Source organism: Scomber japonicus, chromosome 9 (genome assembly GCF_027409825.1).
Source record: "Scomber japonicus isolate fScoJap1 chromosome 9, fScoJap1.pri, whole genome shotgun sequence".
Lineage (NCBI taxonomy): Eukaryota > Metazoa > Chordata > Actinopteri > Scombriformes > Scombridae > Scomber > Scomber japonicus.
This window is the reverse complement of record NC_070586.1, coordinates 14,467,806-14,486,109: the sequence shown is the minus strand read 5'-3', so window position 1 is coordinate 14,486,109 and position 18,304 is coordinate 14,467,806. Positions and strand designations below refer to the sequence as shown.

At 37.7% G+C, this 18,304-nt stretch overlaps 2 protein-coding genes across 2 annotated transcripts; both read right to left on the bottom strand.

The window, feature by feature from the left end:
• Positions 1–7,458: 7,458 nt before the first annotated feature.
• LOC128364166 (granzyme A-like) lies at positions 7,459–11,204 on the bottom strand. The gene is made up of 5 exons (XM_053324707.1): positions 11,133–11,204; positions 10,852–10,993; positions 9,262–9,385; positions 8,132–8,395; positions 7,459–8,047 (listed from the first exon to the last, which is right to left on the bottom strand). The coding sequence occupies exons 1-5, from the start codon at positions 11,194–11,196 to the stop codon at positions 7,889–7,891; spliced, it is 753 nt and encodes a 250-aa protein (XP_053180682.1). The 5' UTR covers positions 11,197–11,204; the 3' UTR covers positions 7,459–7,888.
• Positions 11,205–12,967: 1,763 nt separating this feature from the next.
• LOC128364892 (granzyme A-like) lies at positions 12,968–15,579 on the bottom strand. The gene is made up of 5 exons (XM_053325512.1): positions 15,516–15,579; positions 15,218–15,359; positions 14,555–14,699; positions 13,242–13,517; positions 12,968–13,129 (listed from the first exon to the last, which is right to left on the bottom strand). The coding sequence occupies exons 1-5, from the start codon at positions 15,577–15,579 to the stop codon at positions 12,968–12,970; spliced, it is 789 nt and encodes a 262-aa protein (XP_053181487.1).
• Between the last annotated feature and the right edge of the window lie 2,725 nt (positions 15,580–18,304).

Genomic DNA, 18,304 nt, shown 5'->3' with positions numbered 1-18,304 from the left:
AAGACCAGAAACACACCTCCAAATCAATACTAATGTTACTACATATCAGCTGGATGTTTAAATAATAATAATAAATCCAGATCAATTTAAAAGGTGATAGTGAAAGTTCACAGTATGTTTTCCTCTAAAGTTATTGCAGATTTAAGGACATATCCAAGACAAGTCACTAATTGCTGACCATTAAAATTGCACCACATTCAAATATTTTCCTCTCAAAGCAGTGACTAGACTTTAATGCAACAGATTAAATATGCAAGAATATGGCTTTGCATCGCCTATCTGATGATGTCCTATTTTGTTTTATTGCTCCTCTGAGACTTGGATGTTTTTAACATGGCCTCAAGTGAAAACAAGTGTTCATGCAGTCAAGTCCTGTTGTTGTGACTTAAATCCGACCCAAGTTTCAGTCTAAAATCAGCTCTGTCATAAACAACTCAACATCCCCCAAAAAACAAATCCAGTTGCTTGGATTCAAAATAGTAACCCAAACCTTCACCAGCAGTTTTGTGTTTCTAGTGGAGTATATTTTGTTAATGTTTTTAATCCAAAAGTCTTGCTTAAGGCATCAGAGGGCGGTGTCAGACTTTCTCACGTGAGTTTTCAGCCAAACAGGAAAGTGTAGGCTCTAAGGGTGAGAGAAAAGCCCATACGCTTGTTGTTGTTGTTAAACACAGCGAGTTGCATCACGCAAAGAGGAATCCCCACTAGAGGAATTAGTCTGGATTAGCTGTGGGGTGTCACGGCCTATCCCATCTCTGCACTGCATACCAGCGTAAAGAAAAACCACACACATACACCTGTGTGTCCAAACAATAACAGCGATGACTGTACACGTGATGACTATACTGCAAGAGCTTAATTACTCTCAGATCTCACTGAGCAACACAGACTTCATGTGTTTAGCCTCACACAGAAATGTAATCCTCAAAACAAACAATGCTGCCATGCCGTTTTCTCCACATAACCTGTGTGTCACCCTGGTTCCACCCTTAGAAAAGTAAAAACAAGACTGGATTAGAAAGTCTGCCACTTCAATCCTCTGAGAACTTTACTCCCTAGAAATCTATCACCGTAACTTGTTGGCTGCAAAATGGGATCAGTGCTCAAGGCACTGGTGTCATCAACCAATTACTTCAACATGAATTTTTTAAAGCTTATCAAAAGCTTTAAATACTTTTATTAATTTACTTAACAGATAGTTACATTTTCTGTGACTTGAGTCCTATTTTTATGGTTTTTGGTAAGATTGTACTCACCAAAGCAATTGCTGGAATATGGAAACTTTGTGACATTGCTACAGCAAAGTCAGGCTGGATCATGACAGTAAAGGAGCAGTTAGACACGTAGACAGGTTGTAAAAAGTGTGACTGTATTATCAAAACGTCTTTATTTGGAGTTTAAACTAAAATGGTGCACCTTCAAAATGTTCCAATAATAGAATCGACAGTATGTCAAACTCAATCCAGCAAGTAAACTGATAAGGATGTTTACAACATCTTGGTAATAATTTTACTATGACTTCCAAATATATTGGGCTAAGTCTTTTTTATTGACCTTATCATGTTGCTAAATCTCAGCAATTAGTGTGTAAAGTTTTAATATTATCAATGAGACTGATGGACAAGACTCAAGTAATACCAATATTTTCCTTTAAAAATCAAAATTTCTAGCCAATTCTACTATTTTTCTATTTTGATACAACTTAATTGTATTTTAAAGCAGATTTATTCTTTGTGTAGAAAATAAAAATTGTATCATAAAAGATTCTATGACAGATGCTACAAATTCTTGTACAAATCAACATTTATGCCATCAAAGTACACAGTCAAAATTCTGCATACATACTTTTACTTTGTGACGCCAGTCTTTGTACTGAAATAACAAATACCATGATATGATTTTACTTCCAGTGCCTACATATTACCTGTGTACTCATACAATAACTGTTGCATGATTGTTTTTCTCACAATAAGTTTTACTTTTACATGAAAAACTGTTACTGTTTCTATGCTTACATGATGTGTTGACTTTTGATTTCTATCTTTTTCAGCCAGCTGCTCCATTCAGAGGCAAAGCAGATGAGAAGAGTCTTATGATGTGAGAAAACAACGGAGTGAATAGACTGCTTTAATAGATGTGTAAAAATGTTCAGCTCAAGGCTTTTTAGAATGTAATTTATTTACTGTTATTTATTGCTAAAACTGTTTGTTGGATTATTATGAGCTCTATGTGTAAGAATGCTGCGCATTCAGTCTTTTTTTGTTCTGTAGGTTTGGTTTTATTTATTGCACTTCTATTCTTATAGGTCAGAGAAATACATTTCACTCTGGAAAAGGGATGGAATTTGATCACCAATAAAGTATCTCAGTGTTAAGTTGAAGTGTTATTCGTTCATGCGTCTCTGCCAGAGTTTTGTGTTTACATTCCCATCTCTGGATACATCCCATACCCCATCAGCTGGCTCACACAAACACCTCAACCTTTTAGCCAAACACACATTCTGCAGACAAGAATAACCGTGAGAGAAGCTCTCACAAAACTCCCTGGCATCACTGAGGTATTCAGAGAATTAAGAGAGCTACACAAAAGCGTGGGAGACTGGAAAGTTTTTTTAGGAGTGTGTGGGAGTGGATTATTAAATGTAGTGCTTAAAAAAAACACAAAGGTATTCTCTGGTATTCCACCACACATACAACAACACACCAACAATTGTGTTGCTATGGCACAACGAGATTTTTCAACAGCAAAGTGACGTCCAAAGCTTGAATAGACAAATGAGTAGACGCTCTGCAGCACAGGTGGACTGGTTGCTGCTATTTTGGGAATGTCCATCTACAGTAACTTAAAGTACTCTCCTCACACAAGTGCAGACAAAGACTTAAACATAATTAGATGATTCCGGACAGAGGAGCCAAGAAAGCAACGCAGTTTCACATAACTGAAGGGAGACACGTGGTTGTTACAACGTGCAACACAGAAATAAGGAGATTTAGATTTTTTAAAAGCAAGGACAGAAGAAATGTGACACAAACTACAGTAAATGTCAAGCTAATGGTGTCGCAATATACCGGTATTGACGTTAATCGTGATATTTAAAAAATGAATTATTGATATCATGTTAATAATACACACAATATGATATTGCTGTGTAAATAATCCAGTGCCTACGATCATTTCTTTGTCTCCCAAACACACACACACACACTCCCTACACTTGTATTTTGAATGTAATTCATTTGTCAGAAAACAGACAAAACACACAATGAACAAAGTTAAGGATGATTTGATAGATAACATTTTATTTCAAATTTTCTATAGATATCACAATAATATAAATGAATTATTTTGGCTGCGATAACCATATAGTGAAAAAATGATATTGTGACAGCCCTATATCAATCATTAGTAATCCTTTTTAAATAAAACAAACTTCTGCAAGTCTTTTTGTCTGCATGTTGAAAAGCTTCAGGTATAGCCTCACTTGACTTAATTCCTGGAAGTCTATGGGAGTGATTAAAAGGAAAACAGACTGTTTGTCAACTTCAAAGGTAGCTGGTATAGTTTAGGATTTATGCAAAGCATTTATAGAATGAGAACAAAAAAGCATGTCATCGGTCCATTTTATGGTAATACATGTGTAGGCGTGTAGTCCATATTCACAATGCTGCCTTTCGAAGAAACACTTTGTAACATGGATTTTGAAAAGTAATTTCATCACATGATTACTGTAGAAAGGAATCTGTGCACACCTGAGTAGTGGCAGGTGTGTAGAGAAGAAAGTGTAATGAAATAATGAAAAGGCGCCCACACACTGTCTCTTTCATTGTGACACTTTCTCTTTGTTTTGTGAAATAGCGTGTGGGATCTTTGCTCATGTTTTGATCACATGACTATTAGCACAAAATATTCACAAACTCTTAAAGCTGGATGAGAACTAAAAGTCATGACAGCCAGACATGAAGTCAGATGTTTGAGATTAGCTCTGGATTCTGCCTTCAAACCAAATCTACTCAATTTTAGGATCGATTAATTTTGCCAATTCAGTGAACTCACAGTTCAGATATTATTCTCAAAAAACTGATTTTGAATTTTGAGATTATTCTTAGAAATGTTTTACTTATTTTTGGTTGGCTCTACTTCCTCCACCGATACCTGAGCCCATTAAGAGTGTTTTGATGAAAACATCAGACTTTGCAAACAGGTTTGACAAAATAAATTAATATGGGTGTGGCGAGTTTATAGTTTCAGTGGCACTGAGGTGGGCCCGTAAGCTTTTGTGGGTGACCATGGAAACAGAGTAAACACACAGGCAGATGGCTGGTCAGTGTTGGTGATAATTCATTTACAGCTCAAATAAAGGACATGCTGGAATTTCCTGGGTGTGGTTGTGTTATTCTATTTATTCACCTTTATAGAGGAGCGGGACAGTTGCCAAGGAGGTTCGTTTTTATTTCCTTTCTGTTTTTAATTGTTATTTCCAACACAGAGTTCTGCCTCAGTGAAATTAAACAGGTTGTCAGACAGGTGGTTTGTGGCCATGCTACAACACCACTTTGGTACAGACTAAAAGTCCTAACAATTATTGGATGGATTTGTATAGACGTCCACAGTGTCCAGACTACTTTTGTAGTAGTATGTCTAGTGCCACCGTGAGGTTTTGAGTGAAATGTCTTGATATTGTTGGACGATTGCCATGAAATCTGGCTCACACATTCATTTCAATGTCAGATTAAATTGTAATCACAGCCGTAGTTTGTCTGTAGTGTTAATTAGTGAATGTTAGCATGTTGATATTCACACTAAGATGTGTTAGCAATGGTAGACATATGTTCACTCAAACATTGCACTTAAATGTAAATTTGAGGTACTGGTACTTTACACTGTGATGCCATCTGAGGCAAATTTATGATATGGAGCTATATAAATAATAATGCACTCAAATTACTGTATGTTGAGAAATGTGGTTTGTATATATTGGGGGGCTGAAATGAAGCCAGACCTAAGCCAGAAAGTAACTAAATACGTTTCTAAAAGATGTCAACACAGGTTTGAAATGAAGTAGCTTGATTTGTTCTGAAAATATGTGATTTTGATGGAGAATTTATTGAAAATTGAGGATACAAGTTAATAATTGTTTTCTTCGTTATCTATTAGAGGTGATACTACTATCTATATACTATACTATCTTTTTTCAGATATTTTTGATGTTAGAAAAGCTAATGTACATTTAAATCAAGTATTTAAAATCTTTTATTAATATCAAGTGAAATCTCCATTCTGAAAATTGCTGTAACACTAACTAAAGCAAAGAGCACCACCTAGTGATGTGATATGAAAACTGAGAGTAGTGTCAGTGCCACACAGATCCTAGTGATAGGGTGGAAATATTTAATTTGTTTGCCTAAATGACTTGTTCTGTGTGACGCATCAAAACCTCAAGAATTTACAGTGGGGAGCAAACACTGCAGAGAGATAAATGGTATTAGTGTTAGCTTACAGGAATTACATAAAAAAGTAGTTAAGATAAGAAAGATAAAGAAACTGATGAATAATACTTCCCAACATTTCATTAGCCACTGTGCCAACTTTGGATGACATTTCCTTTTCATGGAAATGCATTTTGATGTGTGTACACTGTGAATGTCTCTATCAGTATTTAAATAAGACACCTAACAACGCAACATTTTGCACGTTTCCTGTAAGGGGTCTCCAGACATGCCTTATGACTTTGTCTTTTGTGGTCTGGCTTGTGCAATTTCTCGATCATGCTAGGTTTTTTTCTTTGTGGTTCAGAGCTTAATGTTCTCTAGGTTCACAGAAGTTGTCTCGTGCAGGAAGCAAATTCAGCATCATCTACAGAATGCGGAAGAGAGAACTCACAAAAAAAATCTTCTGTTATGTTAACAAGACATCAAAGGTTATGGATGTGAACACCGATCACATATGATATGAAACCAGAGAACTGAAACAACCGACTGTGAGGCCATAAAGATGTTAAGTCAGGCTTCTGTGATAAAAATTTATATTGAAAGAGAAACAGCCTTTGAACACAAGATCTGAAGATGTAGATAACTTTCTCTAAATGACAGGGTGAGAAGAAAGACTTTATGTATTGGATATTATTTGGAGATGAGTAACAGTCTGACTATACACCAACACTTATGATTCAGGCTAAATTATGGCTCAGTTTAATTCATCTCTTTCTCTCCTGCTTATATAAACCTAATGAATACAGCTGGAGATTTTCTATATTTTTCCTTCCAACAAATCTCATCCAACAATGCCAAGCCAAGGATTCATTTATCATATTACAAGTGTATAGCTAAAGTTTGATGTAACTTATTCCTCCATACCTTAGACATCCAAAAACTATTAAAAACACCTCAATGAGTTACACTGTTGCATTGGTTGACATGATAATGGCCACAGTAATTTGTTTAGAAAAGGATCCAAAGATTAATAGTGTCTGTAGAGTTGTTCCTTATACAGCAGATGCCACTGCACATGTGCAGAAATGCTGTTCCATTTAGAGTTTTGCTAGCTTGTTGCGCAATATATCTCTAGCTCTTGACATTCCTGACAAGGTATTTTAAAAAATTTACATTGTAGTTTTAAATCAAAAGGTTGTGATATGAAGCACAACAAGCTAGCAAATGGTTGTGCATGCTCAGCAGTGTCTGCCTCACACAAAACTACTCTCCGGAGACTGAAACATGATTGCTGTTATTAGTCTTTGGAAACTAATATACCCAAACATGCGAAAGGAACATGCCACAACAAACACAACAGAATCTTCTATTTGGCAAGACATGAAAGGTTATGAATGTTTCACATGACCTGAAACCGGAGAACTGAAACCATCTGTGATGGCATCAAGATGTGAAATCAGGTGCTCCTGTGATAGGAATATATATTGAAATACAAACAGTGACAGCGAGGAAGACAGGACAGACTGTATATTTTTGCCTTTTCCTTTCTAACGTTAAAAAATGGCATTGTTCTCAAGCAGTAACAGTGTGAAGCAATAATGAAATATTTTCACAAGCCAAGCTGAAGCCTCAATGTAACTTTGAGCTTTTGATATAGGAAGTGGTGAATTTATATGGTTAAGGGTTGAATCATATCACTTTGATGTTGTGCTTTGATATGTATATGCAGCTTTAAAAAGAAAACCTTTTGCCAGAGATTCCCAGCCAGGGCAACTCATACCTAAAGGTGTACTTCTGTTACCATGGGTTAGTTATTTTAAGCAAATAGAAAATATTATTTAAATGAAAAAACAACAACAACAACCACAACACAGGAAAATAAACACACAAATTAGATAACACATAGGAGTAATTGAGTTTATTGTCACAGTATCAGTAACCTTCCAGCTGTAAAAGACTGACTGCACAGGACAGGAGCTTCTACCGACCTGCATAAGCTGAACTGTAACATTTAACCACAATGTGCTGCTAAGAGCATGTGAAACTACTTAGCAAGCTACAGTAGCAGACCATATATAAAGATAGATATGCAAACTTAACCACTGAATTTTCCGCTGTGTAAAACTGTGGGTCAGAACAACTAAAAAAACATGCTGGTTTACATAATGTAAAATGCAACAGAATGAAGTAGGACATTGTAGGACTTTTCGCACACTGCATTTGACATACTCTGTATTGGGACATACTAAACCACCATCTGGCATACTAAATTGTATGTAACATGAAGCACATGAAGGTACAATACAGGGGTAGTTGATCCCATGTGGTTGGGCTGTGGGAGTGTGTAAATTCCTTCACAGCACAGCTAATCAAGATAAAGTGAATGTTGCATAAAAGAAATAAAAAATAGAAGTAATTAACATGATCAAGAATATAGAATCATTCACAGGACGAACTCATCATATTTCATACTTCTTCATTGTCCTTTTGATCCAGTCCAGTTTATTCCTTGACAGAAAAATGTAAATTCCAGGAAAATTCTTCCAGCCACAACCCTCTACAAAATGAGTGACTCCGACTAGTGCTCCATTGCACAACAGCGGTCCACCTGAATCACCCTAAAGAGAGCAAACACAAGACATTTTGAGGTAAACAGTTAGGGTGACATATTCAAAATATATGAATTACTTAAGTGTATTTACCTGACAGCCTTTATGATCTGAACCAGCACATATCATGTCCTTAGTGATGAGAGGTTTGAAGTTGTAATACTCAGAGTTGCACTTCATCCTGTCAATCACAGTCACACTGACTGCCATCAGGACATCAGACATTTTTTTTTGGGTAGCATTGTTAGTGGACCCCCATCCAGCCATCTTACAGGTGGAGCCACCTACTGGCTCTTTGATGGGTCTACCCAAATCGAGCCATTTTACTGTTTCAGTATCCGTTGCTGGTTTGCTGAGCTGGAAAAAAGAGCATTAATTATTGATGGCAAAAGTTTTTGTTTTGCCCTTATAATGTTTGAACAAGGAACATGAACAAGGAAGTAGCACCAGTGAGTAGCATCAATACCTAGTGCCTATAGTTGGACAAGATATTAAAATGTAAAAATGTAGTAACAAATTGTGATATGCAGCACAACAAGCTACAGTAGCAAAACTCTTTAAATAGAACCACATTCTTGCACATGCTCAGTAGTGTCTGTCTCACACAACTACTCTCCATAGACTGAAAACGTGATTGCTCTTATTACTTTTTGTTGCCGTTTCTAAACAAACTAATGTACCCAAACTTTTTGTGCCAAAGGAACATGTAACCCAGTGCATCAGTGTGGCTCCTAGAGCTGTTTTAATAGTCCTTGGACAACAAGGTTTTGGTCTAGCTACTACGAAAGCAATTGCTGCCATGCCAGAAAAGGGAAAAAGCATCGGTATTATAACGTGAAACTTAACACGTTATATAGTGAAAGTAATAGGCAAAGATGGACTCCCTGTACATTTTCTCCATATACCACAACATCACAAAAAGGTCCACTGCTGGTGTGTTGGTAGGGGCAAACATCATACCCTCAATCTGATGTGATTATTTTCATTCAGCTGTTAGAAGTGCGGCTCTATCTATGGTCTATCTATGCTTCCGTAAGATACAGAAGAATATGAAGTATCAGGCTTTAGATACGCACAATACTTCAAAGTAAGATGAGTTCATTGTTGGGTTGTGAAAAATGCAGAAAATCACCAGCCATATCTTTTAAGAGTCAGAGTACAAATCACTCATGCACCTCTGCAGATTGAAACACGTGATTATAGTTAATGTAACATCACCTTACCTTGAGCAACATGAGGTCACCAGCTTTGTCAGTCTTCTGTGTCTTCACCTTAAGGACCTGCCTCGAATTCTTTTCCTTTTTTTTTGATTTTATGGAGTCCACCCCCAGCAAGACTCTGTTGATACTGTAACAGCATAAGACACAGGAATCTGTTTGATTACAGTTTACATCACATTTACACACAAGAAGCAGGGGCGGACTGGGACAATAATTCAGGCCAGGAATTTGACTATACATGGAAATAAAGGATCTCTCATTTAAACTTTTAAATATTAAAAAACATTAAAATAAAGCTGCTGCTGTGTTTTAAATAGCACACAGGTGTTTTAGATTCAGAGGTTTGAGGTTGAGCTGCAGGGTTGAGTGGAGGTGTGTGTGTGTGTGTGTTCATTTGTGCTGCTGAACGTAACCGATGTAAAACAACCAGAAAATAACGTATTGACCTATTTCACCGGCTTTCCTACTGTCAGCTCTCTCTCTCTCTCTCTCTCTAGCTCACTCGACCGTAGCTGCTAATAGCTGTAGCCGCTTACTGAAGAAGCAACTCTGTCCGCCTATTCAGTGTCCAGACCTTTTATACAGAACAGTGAGGAGGAATAAAGTAGTATTCCTGTAAAGCGACGAGAAGTGACAGCAGACAGCAGTAAAGTTAGCAGCTCTCTCCTCTGTCATAGGGGGCGGAGCTGAACCCGCGGTCCAGGCAGCAGAGTCAGCGTGGTTTTTTTATTTCCCCCTGTAGTCTACTGTTGTCCGTCATCACCACATAGCGTGGATTGGTCCTGGCATCCTGCAACTGATTCTTGCTCACTATATTGTTGCTGGTGAATAAATTGATGATAAACTTATACTCTATGATACATACTGAGGTCAGGATATGGCCTTTGAAGCTGAAATCTGAGCCCCCCCTAAGTGCTAACAAGGTTTGACACTTTGGTGGTAGAGGTTTTGAAAGCAGAGTTTAAGTTGGTCTAATACTCTGTGGTAGCTGATGAAAGTGTTAAATTAAAACCATAAAATGGTGTTTATTTTCACTCTCCCTGCATGAGTTCAATTAATCCAAATCTGTCCTAGTATATCTTCTAAACTTGGTCTAGAAGTTTTTACAATATTAATAAAGTACATGCAGTTTACTGATTTAAACATGAGTAAATGATTTTAGATGTTGCAATTTTCATGTATGACTTGGGGGATCCAAAGTGTACCAAGTTCATTTATGGAGGACTTAAATTTCACACATGCAAAACCACTTGCATGAGAGGAAAGGAAACACTATGTAGCATTATGCAAACATCTTATAAATGGTTTATAACACTTATGATATAGCTGTAAGCTGACATCAACACATTTTGAAATAACAATTACTTCTGTGGGCATCCACATTTGATGAATAATACGATAGTAAAACAGTTTGAAATAATATAAAATAGGTTTTCACAGGAGAAGTTATAATTGCTGACATAGTGCTTATAAACTTATGGTAAAGTGTTACCTTAATCCATATTAAAATCAAGAACGCTGTCTATATCTTAGATCATCAATTATAGTTTGAGTGAAAATATTCAAGTAAAGTTTGTACTGTAACAGGCTTACTTGGGGCAGCGGGCAGAAGTCAGGACCCATTGTGGACTGATCAGTATTCCTCCACACATTGGTTTCATTCCCTCCAGCAGAGCCATGAAAGGCATTGAATGAGGCGGCACTTTTTGACCTCCAATAATCTCAGCACCATGACCTAAGACAGAAAATATTCAGACAGTTCATTTAGCAACAACGTGATGAAAACAAAACATGATAATAATATTGAAAGACACTTGTAGGATTACTTTGCATGTTTCAAATAAGAAAGGTATCACCAAGTAAATATTACTCACTGGACTGGACAACGAAGAGGACCATAGAAGAGAGAACAACACTGAGATTCATTAGGTAGAGCATTTCTTCTTCTCTTCAATGTGATGATAAATGCACTGAAACCCACCTTGATGCACACTCTTGTATTGGTATGTTTAACTTCGAGGATGTGGTCTGACCATGAAAATGAATGAGTCAGCAAAATGGATGAAAACATGACATGAAGATTGCTGCGAACCATCTTCATGGAGAAGACTGTGGTAACTGTCTGTCATTTACCAGCCATCATACAGTGGTTTTAACCGGCAGCTGTGTGGTGGAGGCTGTATTTACGTGAAGTAGAGACATCATCAGGCTGCAGACCTTTCAGGTCGGTTGGATTAGTGTGCAATAGCTGAAGACTGGCGGTCTTTAACCACTTCACCTATGATGCATGTAAGTAATATCATCTTATGATTCAGAGGAAAGTGTGAGAAAGTGGAACATGTCAATGATGTGAAAGAAACTATGAGAAACAGTCAATTACTGGAAAACAAAACCCCAACCCTTAAATGTACAAGAAAAGCCATCATGTCAACCATTTCACAGTAGGTGCTTATTTTTATGAGGCTTTACATAAGCAGCCACCTAAGACAGCAATAAATTGCTTGCACTACATTAGTATTGAAAAAAATAAAACAAAAATAGAATGCAGACTAATATGCTGCACAGAAATAAAAGAAAACCAAAAGGCCTGAGGTGCATGAGAAAATGCATGTGTTCATAAACATTTTGTACATATTCAACAGATTTCATTGAGCTCCCAACCAGGGTTACTCATGGTTGAAGGGGTAATTCTGCATATACCATGTGCTATGTGGAAAGACTGCAGAGTAGTAATTTATAGTTATAATAGCAAATAGAAAATATTGTTTCACTGAAAAAACATCCACAAAACAGGAAAATAAACACACAAATTGGATGACAAATGGGTGTAATTTTGATTTAGTTTATTGTCACAGTATCAGTAACCTTTAAGGGCCGAGGGCACAGGACAGGAGCTTCTACCTACCCACATAAGCTGACCTTTAACATCTAACCACAATGTGCTGCTACTAAGAGCATGTGAAACTGCTTAGCAAGCTACAGTAACGGAATAATCTAGATAACTATAGATATAGAAAATGATAGTTAACAATACAGTATTTTCTGATGCTCCAGGAGGAGGTAGGATGGATGTAAACTACACCACTGAATTTTCTGCAGTGTAAAATTGCGGGTCAAATTAGCCATAAAAACATGTTGGTTTCAATCATGCAAAATGCAACAGGATGTAGTAGGACAGTAGGACTTTTAGCATACTGAAGTGGATATACTCTGTATTGGGAAATACTAAATCATTTTATGGAGTCTGGATATCAGAAGATACCCTTGGTCTTACAGATCGTAAGATAGTTATGTGGACATGGTAACGATTGCTTCTTATGTTTAATCCATTCCTTACACCTTTTCTCTTGTATTTTGTTTTTGGAAAGCCAAAGATGATAAAAATTAGATGATGAGAAAGAAATTCAAAGCCTACCAAGCATGACTCTGGTTGTTAAGCTATGACTAGACAGCACTGTTTATGGGAGGGGTTTGGTGAACTGTCAATTCAGAGATGACTATTTCCATAGATTCACACATGAAGGTACAACACAGGGGTACTTGATCCCATGTGGTTGGGCTGTGGGAGTGTGTCAGTTCATTCCTTTACAGCACAGCTAATCAGGATAAAGTGAATGTTGCATAAAAGAAATAAATAAAAATGAATGACGCACAAAAGAAATAGAAGTAATTAACATGATCAAGAATACAAATCATTAACAGGAAGAGCTCATTGTATTTCAGACTTCTTCATTGTCTTTTTGATCCAGTCGAGTTGTTTTTGTGACAGAAAAGAGTAAACTCCAGGCTTTTTAATGAGGCCACACTTCTGTCCAAAAGAAGTGACTCCGACTAGTACTCCATTGCACAACAGCGGCCCACCTGAATCACCCTACAGAGAGCAAACACAAAACATATGGAGGTACATACACAGCAGTTAGGGTGATATGGATGTTACATGTTGCTTCCTGCTCAAAATATATGAATTACTTGAGTGTACTTACCTGGCAGCTATCAGCAGGTTTATTACCAACATAACCAGCACATATCATGCCCTTAGTGATGACAGGGTTTAAGTTGTAATAGTCAGGAGAGTTGCACTTCACTCTGTCCACCACAGTCACATTGACAGCCATCAGGACATCAGACATTTTTTTGGCAACATTATTTGTTGCCCCCCATCCAGCCACCTTGCAGGTGGAGCCACTTGCTGGGTCTTTGATGGTTTTACCCAAATCGAGCCATTGAACCGTTTTGGTTTTCTTTGCTGATTTGCTGAGCTGAAATATCAAAGAAAAAATATATAAATATAAATATGAAAAAAGGAGCATTATTTATTTATGGCAGGTTTGTGTATGGCCTTTATAGCATTTCAACATGGAACACGAACAAGGAAGACTGGATAATATCAATACTAGCGCTAATAGTAATTCTAATATATAAGTAATTACAGTAGTCTGGGCAACAAGAAATTAAAATATAGATACCTTTATCAAGAAAAACATTTATACGGTATACTATTTGGAGATAAACAACAGCCTGACTATACATTAAAATGTATATGATTTGAATTAAATCTGCACTGGGTGACACATTCCTTCACAACAACGATTATGGTGACAGTAATTTTTTAAAGAAAAGGACCTAAAGACGTACAATCTCTAAAGTAGTTCCTTGTACAGCTGAAGCCTCTGAACATGTTGCAAATGATGTTGCATTCAATACTTCGCTAGCTTGTTGTACCACAAGTTCTTGACATTCCTGAAATGTTCTTTTGAGAAGTTCTTTGGAGAAGTTTACATTGTAATTCCAAGTAAAAAGGTTGTGATATGAAGCACAAGTTAGCAAAACTCTTTAAATTGAACCACAGTCTTGCACATGGTCAGTAGTGTCTGCCTCACACAGAACTACTCTCCAGAGACTGAAAACACGATTGTTGTTATTAGTCTTTGGAGCCGTTTCTAAACAAACTAATGCACCCAAACTTTTGTGCCAAAGGAACATGTCACCCAGTGCATCAGTGTGGCTGCTTATAGTCTTATAATACTTTTTGGAGATTTTGGTCTGGATACAGAGGAACATGATATATCAGGGTTGTGCGCACAATACTTGCAAGTAAGATGAGTTCATTGTTGATTTGTATCTGCATATTAGATTTGTTGACAAAAATAAAAATATAGAAAATCACCAGCCATATCTTTTAAGAGTGAGTGAGAGAGAGACAAAGCACCAGATACATTTCTAAATCATCTCAAATTACTTCATGCATCTCTGCAGATGGAAATAAATGATTGTCATTACTGTGGCTTCACCTTACCTTGAGCAACATGAGGTCATTGACTTTGTCAGATTTGTCATAGCAGGGATGAGGAATCCGTTTCTGCACCTTTAGGACCTGCCTCAAATCCTTCTCCTCTTTTATGGATTTTATGGAGTGCACCCCCAGCAAGACTGTCTTGATACTGTACAGGCATGAGACACAGGAATCTATTAGGCACAGTTTACATCATCACACATAATACGTTTAGGATATGGCCTTTTGAGACACTGACAAATCTACTTTGCATTTCCTCCTGTGTATATGATTTGACACTTCAGTGGTAGAAATTTTGAAAGCAGGGTTTAAGTAGGGCTAATACTCTGTGGTAACTGCTAAAGTGTGAAACTAAAATATAAAATGGTGATGTTTATTTTCACTCTTCCGGAGTTAATTAATACAAAGTCTGTCCTTCCAGAAGTTTTTACAATTTTTTTTTTTAACAGATGAATGATAATACAGTAAAACAGTTGTAATGATATAAAATAAGTATTCAAAGGAAAAGTTATAATGTCATAGTGCTTATAAATGCTAAATAGGGACACTTACAGTAAAGCATTACCTTTATTTATATTAAAATTAAGATTTCTGACAATATCTTAGATCATAAGTTATAGTTTGAGTGGAAATATTCAAGTAAAGTTTGTACTGTAAGAGGCTTACTCAGTGCAGTGGGCAGCAGTCAGGACCCATTTTGGACTGATCAGTATTCCTCCACAGGCTGGTGCATTTTTCTCCAGCAGAGCCATGAAAGGCATCGAATGAGGCGACACTACTTGACCTCCAATAATTTCAGCACCATGACCTAAGAGTGACCATGACCATAACAGTTCATTTAGCAAAGAGGTGATGCAAACAAAATAGGATACTATTTAAAGACACTTGTAGCATTACTTTGCATCTTGTGATTAAGAAAGATTTCACTTTGTAAATTTCTTCAAATACATAAAGTATTACTCACTGGTCTGGACAACGAGGAGGACCATAGACGAGAGAACAACACTGAGATTCCTTGAGCAGAGCATTTCTCTTCTTCTGTCTCTTTGATGTGATGGTAAATGCACTGAAACCCACCTCAATGCACACTCTTGTATTTATATGTTAAACTTAGAGGATGTGGTCTGACCATGAAAATGCATGAGTCAGCAAAATGGACGCAAACATGACATGAGGACTGCTGCCAACCGTCTTCATCTAGAAGGTGGTGCAAACTGTGCCTGTCATTTACCAGTCATCATTTAGTGGTTTTAATCAGCAGCTGTGTGGTGGAGGCTGTATTTACGTGAAGTAGAGAACATCATCAGGCTGCAGAACTCTTAGCACAGGTGTGACCGATGTGCAGCAGCTAAAGACTGGGGGTTTTAGACCACTTCAGCTATGACTCAATTGTATATTATCATCTTATGATTCAGAGGAAAGTGGAACATGTCAATGATGTGAAATGAAAACTCAGAGAAAGAGTCAATTCAGACATGAAAACAGGTCATGGGTGAAAAAGGTGAGAAGGATACGACCCCTCTAGGGAGGTTTGGGCTTGAAATCATCAATCATTTTGCATTTTGAGAGGAAATTCAAGCAGAACTACAACCCGACCCCGTATAAGCAGCAGAAGACGGACGGACGGAGGACAGTATTATCAAAACAGTCTACACTCAGATATGCAGAAACACTTCAAAGAATAGCAAACAACCTGTTTTTAGAATCTCCACAATATCAAACATCCCAACAACAAATGTTTTCAGAGTCATAAAAAAAACACAATGCACATTAACAACACACACACACACACACACACACACACACATATTGGAGTAGTTCCCTTATGCAATGACCTTTCTCCTAGCAAACTCCTCCACAACATCTCTAAAGTCCAGGTCTCTGACAGGTTCAGACTCTATTTCCAGTAATGATAAAAGGACTTCAGGCTCATTTTTGATTCTCCCCAAATGAGAAAATGAGCTCTCCCCCTCACAGTTTGTCACCGGCAACGTGAGGAACATCCTCAAAGCCACATAAACATTAGGGAAGACTAACTGTACTGGCCAAACTTCAATCTGGTTTCAGCATGTTTGAGGGTGACTTGTCTGTTTCAGCCAACATGAAGGATCGGAACTGCAGACACGTAAAACACGCTGTTCCGTCAAAGGGACGGGACGGAAGTTGGGAGGTAGCCACAAGTTCTTCTGAATGTTTTAAACACCAACCCTTAAACATATATATTCATGCCATACATTGTTGGAAAGCTTAGATTGTCCTGATTCATTCAAGACCACTCACGACTTATATGGTTGCTCACAGCCGTAATAGCATTAGCGGTTAGCTCGGCTAGCCACTTAGCTAAAGTAAGAAAAGCTATAATGCTACATACCTTCAAAGTCTTCCCTTTATCCACAACGATCATCTTATGACTCAGGACTTTCTGTACAGCTCGCCAAGTATCCATTCTTGTGAAACATGAAATCCGTTTCCATAAAACCGAAATACTTTCCTCAATATGTCCATGTATTTAGTCCAACACGTAACGTAATAACACACATAACAAACCATACGGTCCGTATGGGGTGTCAAGTGGCCTCCGTCACTTGGTGTTTTTTTTATGTGAGTAGACCTCATTAATACCATAGATAGACGATTAATACACGCACCTATTGTCACCCACTTTGTCGTCGGTCACATGTCCTCATTGGCTTTGGAGACATGTGCTGCCTCATCCTAAGCACTGATTGGCTGGTGTGTGTGGTGTCGTATGAAACAGTCACGTGTCCCACAGATGCACGCAGGAGTCAGGAAATGACGTACGCGGACCGTATATGGTTTGTTATGTGTGCTATTACGTTACGTGTTGGACTAAATACATGGACATATTGAGGAAAGTATTCCGGTTTTATGGAAACGGATTTCATATTTCACAAGAATGGATACTTGGCGAGCTGTACAGAAAGTCCTGAGTCATAAGATGATCGTTGTGGATAAAGGGAAGACTTTGAAGGTATGTAGCATTATAGCTTTTCTTACTTTAGCTAAGTGGCTAGCCGAGCTAACCGCTAATACTATTACGGCTGTGAGCAACCATATACGTCGTGAGTGGTCTTGAATGAATCAGGACAATCTAAGCTTTCCAACAATGTATGGCATGAATATATATGTTTAAGGGTTGGTGTTTAAAACATTCAGAAGAACTTGTGGCTACCTCCCAACTTCCGTCCCGTCCCTTTGACGGAACAGCGTGTTTTACGTGTCTGCAGTTCCGATCCTTCATGTTGGCTGAAACAGACAAGTCACCCTCAAACATGCTGAAACCAGATTGAAGTTTGGCCAGTACAGTTAGTCTTCCCTAATGTTTATGTGGCTTTGAGGATGTTCCTCACGTTGCCGGTGACAAACTGTGAGGGGGAGAGCTCATTTTCTCATTTGGGGAGAATCAAAAATGAGCCTGAAGTCCTTTTATCATTACTGGAAATAGAGTCTGAACCTGTCAGAGACCTGGACTTTAGAGATGTTGTGGAGGAGTTTGCTAGGAGAAAGGTCATTGCATAAGGGAACTACTCCAATATGTGTGTGTGTGTGTGTGTGTGTGTGTGTTGTTAATGTGCATTGTGTTTTTTTTATGACTCTGAAAACATTTGTTGTTGGGATGTTTGATATTGTGGAGATTCTAAAAACAGGTTGTTTGCTATTCTTTGAAGTGTTTCTGCATATCTGAGTGTAGACTATTTTGATAATACACACACACACACACATTCACTGCAT

What these genes read in the sequence shown, in the direction of transcription:
- LOC128364892 (XM_053325512.1), bottom strand. Translation starts at nt 15,579, where the DNA reads ATGCTCTGCTCAAGGAATCTCAGTGTTGTTCTCTCGTCTATGGTCCTC. An exon ending in ACTGCTGCCCACTGCACTGA is followed by an intron (nt 14,700 to 15,217) that starts GTAAGCCTCTTA and finishes ATGCCTGTACAG; the next exon opens with TATCAAGACAGTCTTGCTGG. An exon ending in ATGACCTCATGTTGCTCAAG is followed by an intron (nt 13,518 to 14,554) that starts GTAAGGTGAAGC and finishes TTGATATTTCAG; the next exon opens with CTCAGCAAATCAGCAAAGAA.
- LOC128364166 (XM_053324707.1), bottom strand. Translation starts at nt 11,196, where the DNA reads ATGCTCTACCTAATGAATCTCAGTGTTGTTCTCTCTTCTATGGTCCTC. An exon ending in ACTTCTGCCCGCTGCCCCAA is followed by an intron (nt 9,386 to 10,851) that starts GTAAGCCTGTTA and finishes ATGCTGTTACAG; the next exon opens with TATCAACAGAGTCTTGCTGG. An exon ending in CAGATCATAAAGGCTGTCAG is followed by an intron (nt 8,048 to 8,131) that starts GTAAATACACTT and finishes TGCTCTCTTTAG; the next exon opens with GGTGATTCAGGTGGACCGCT.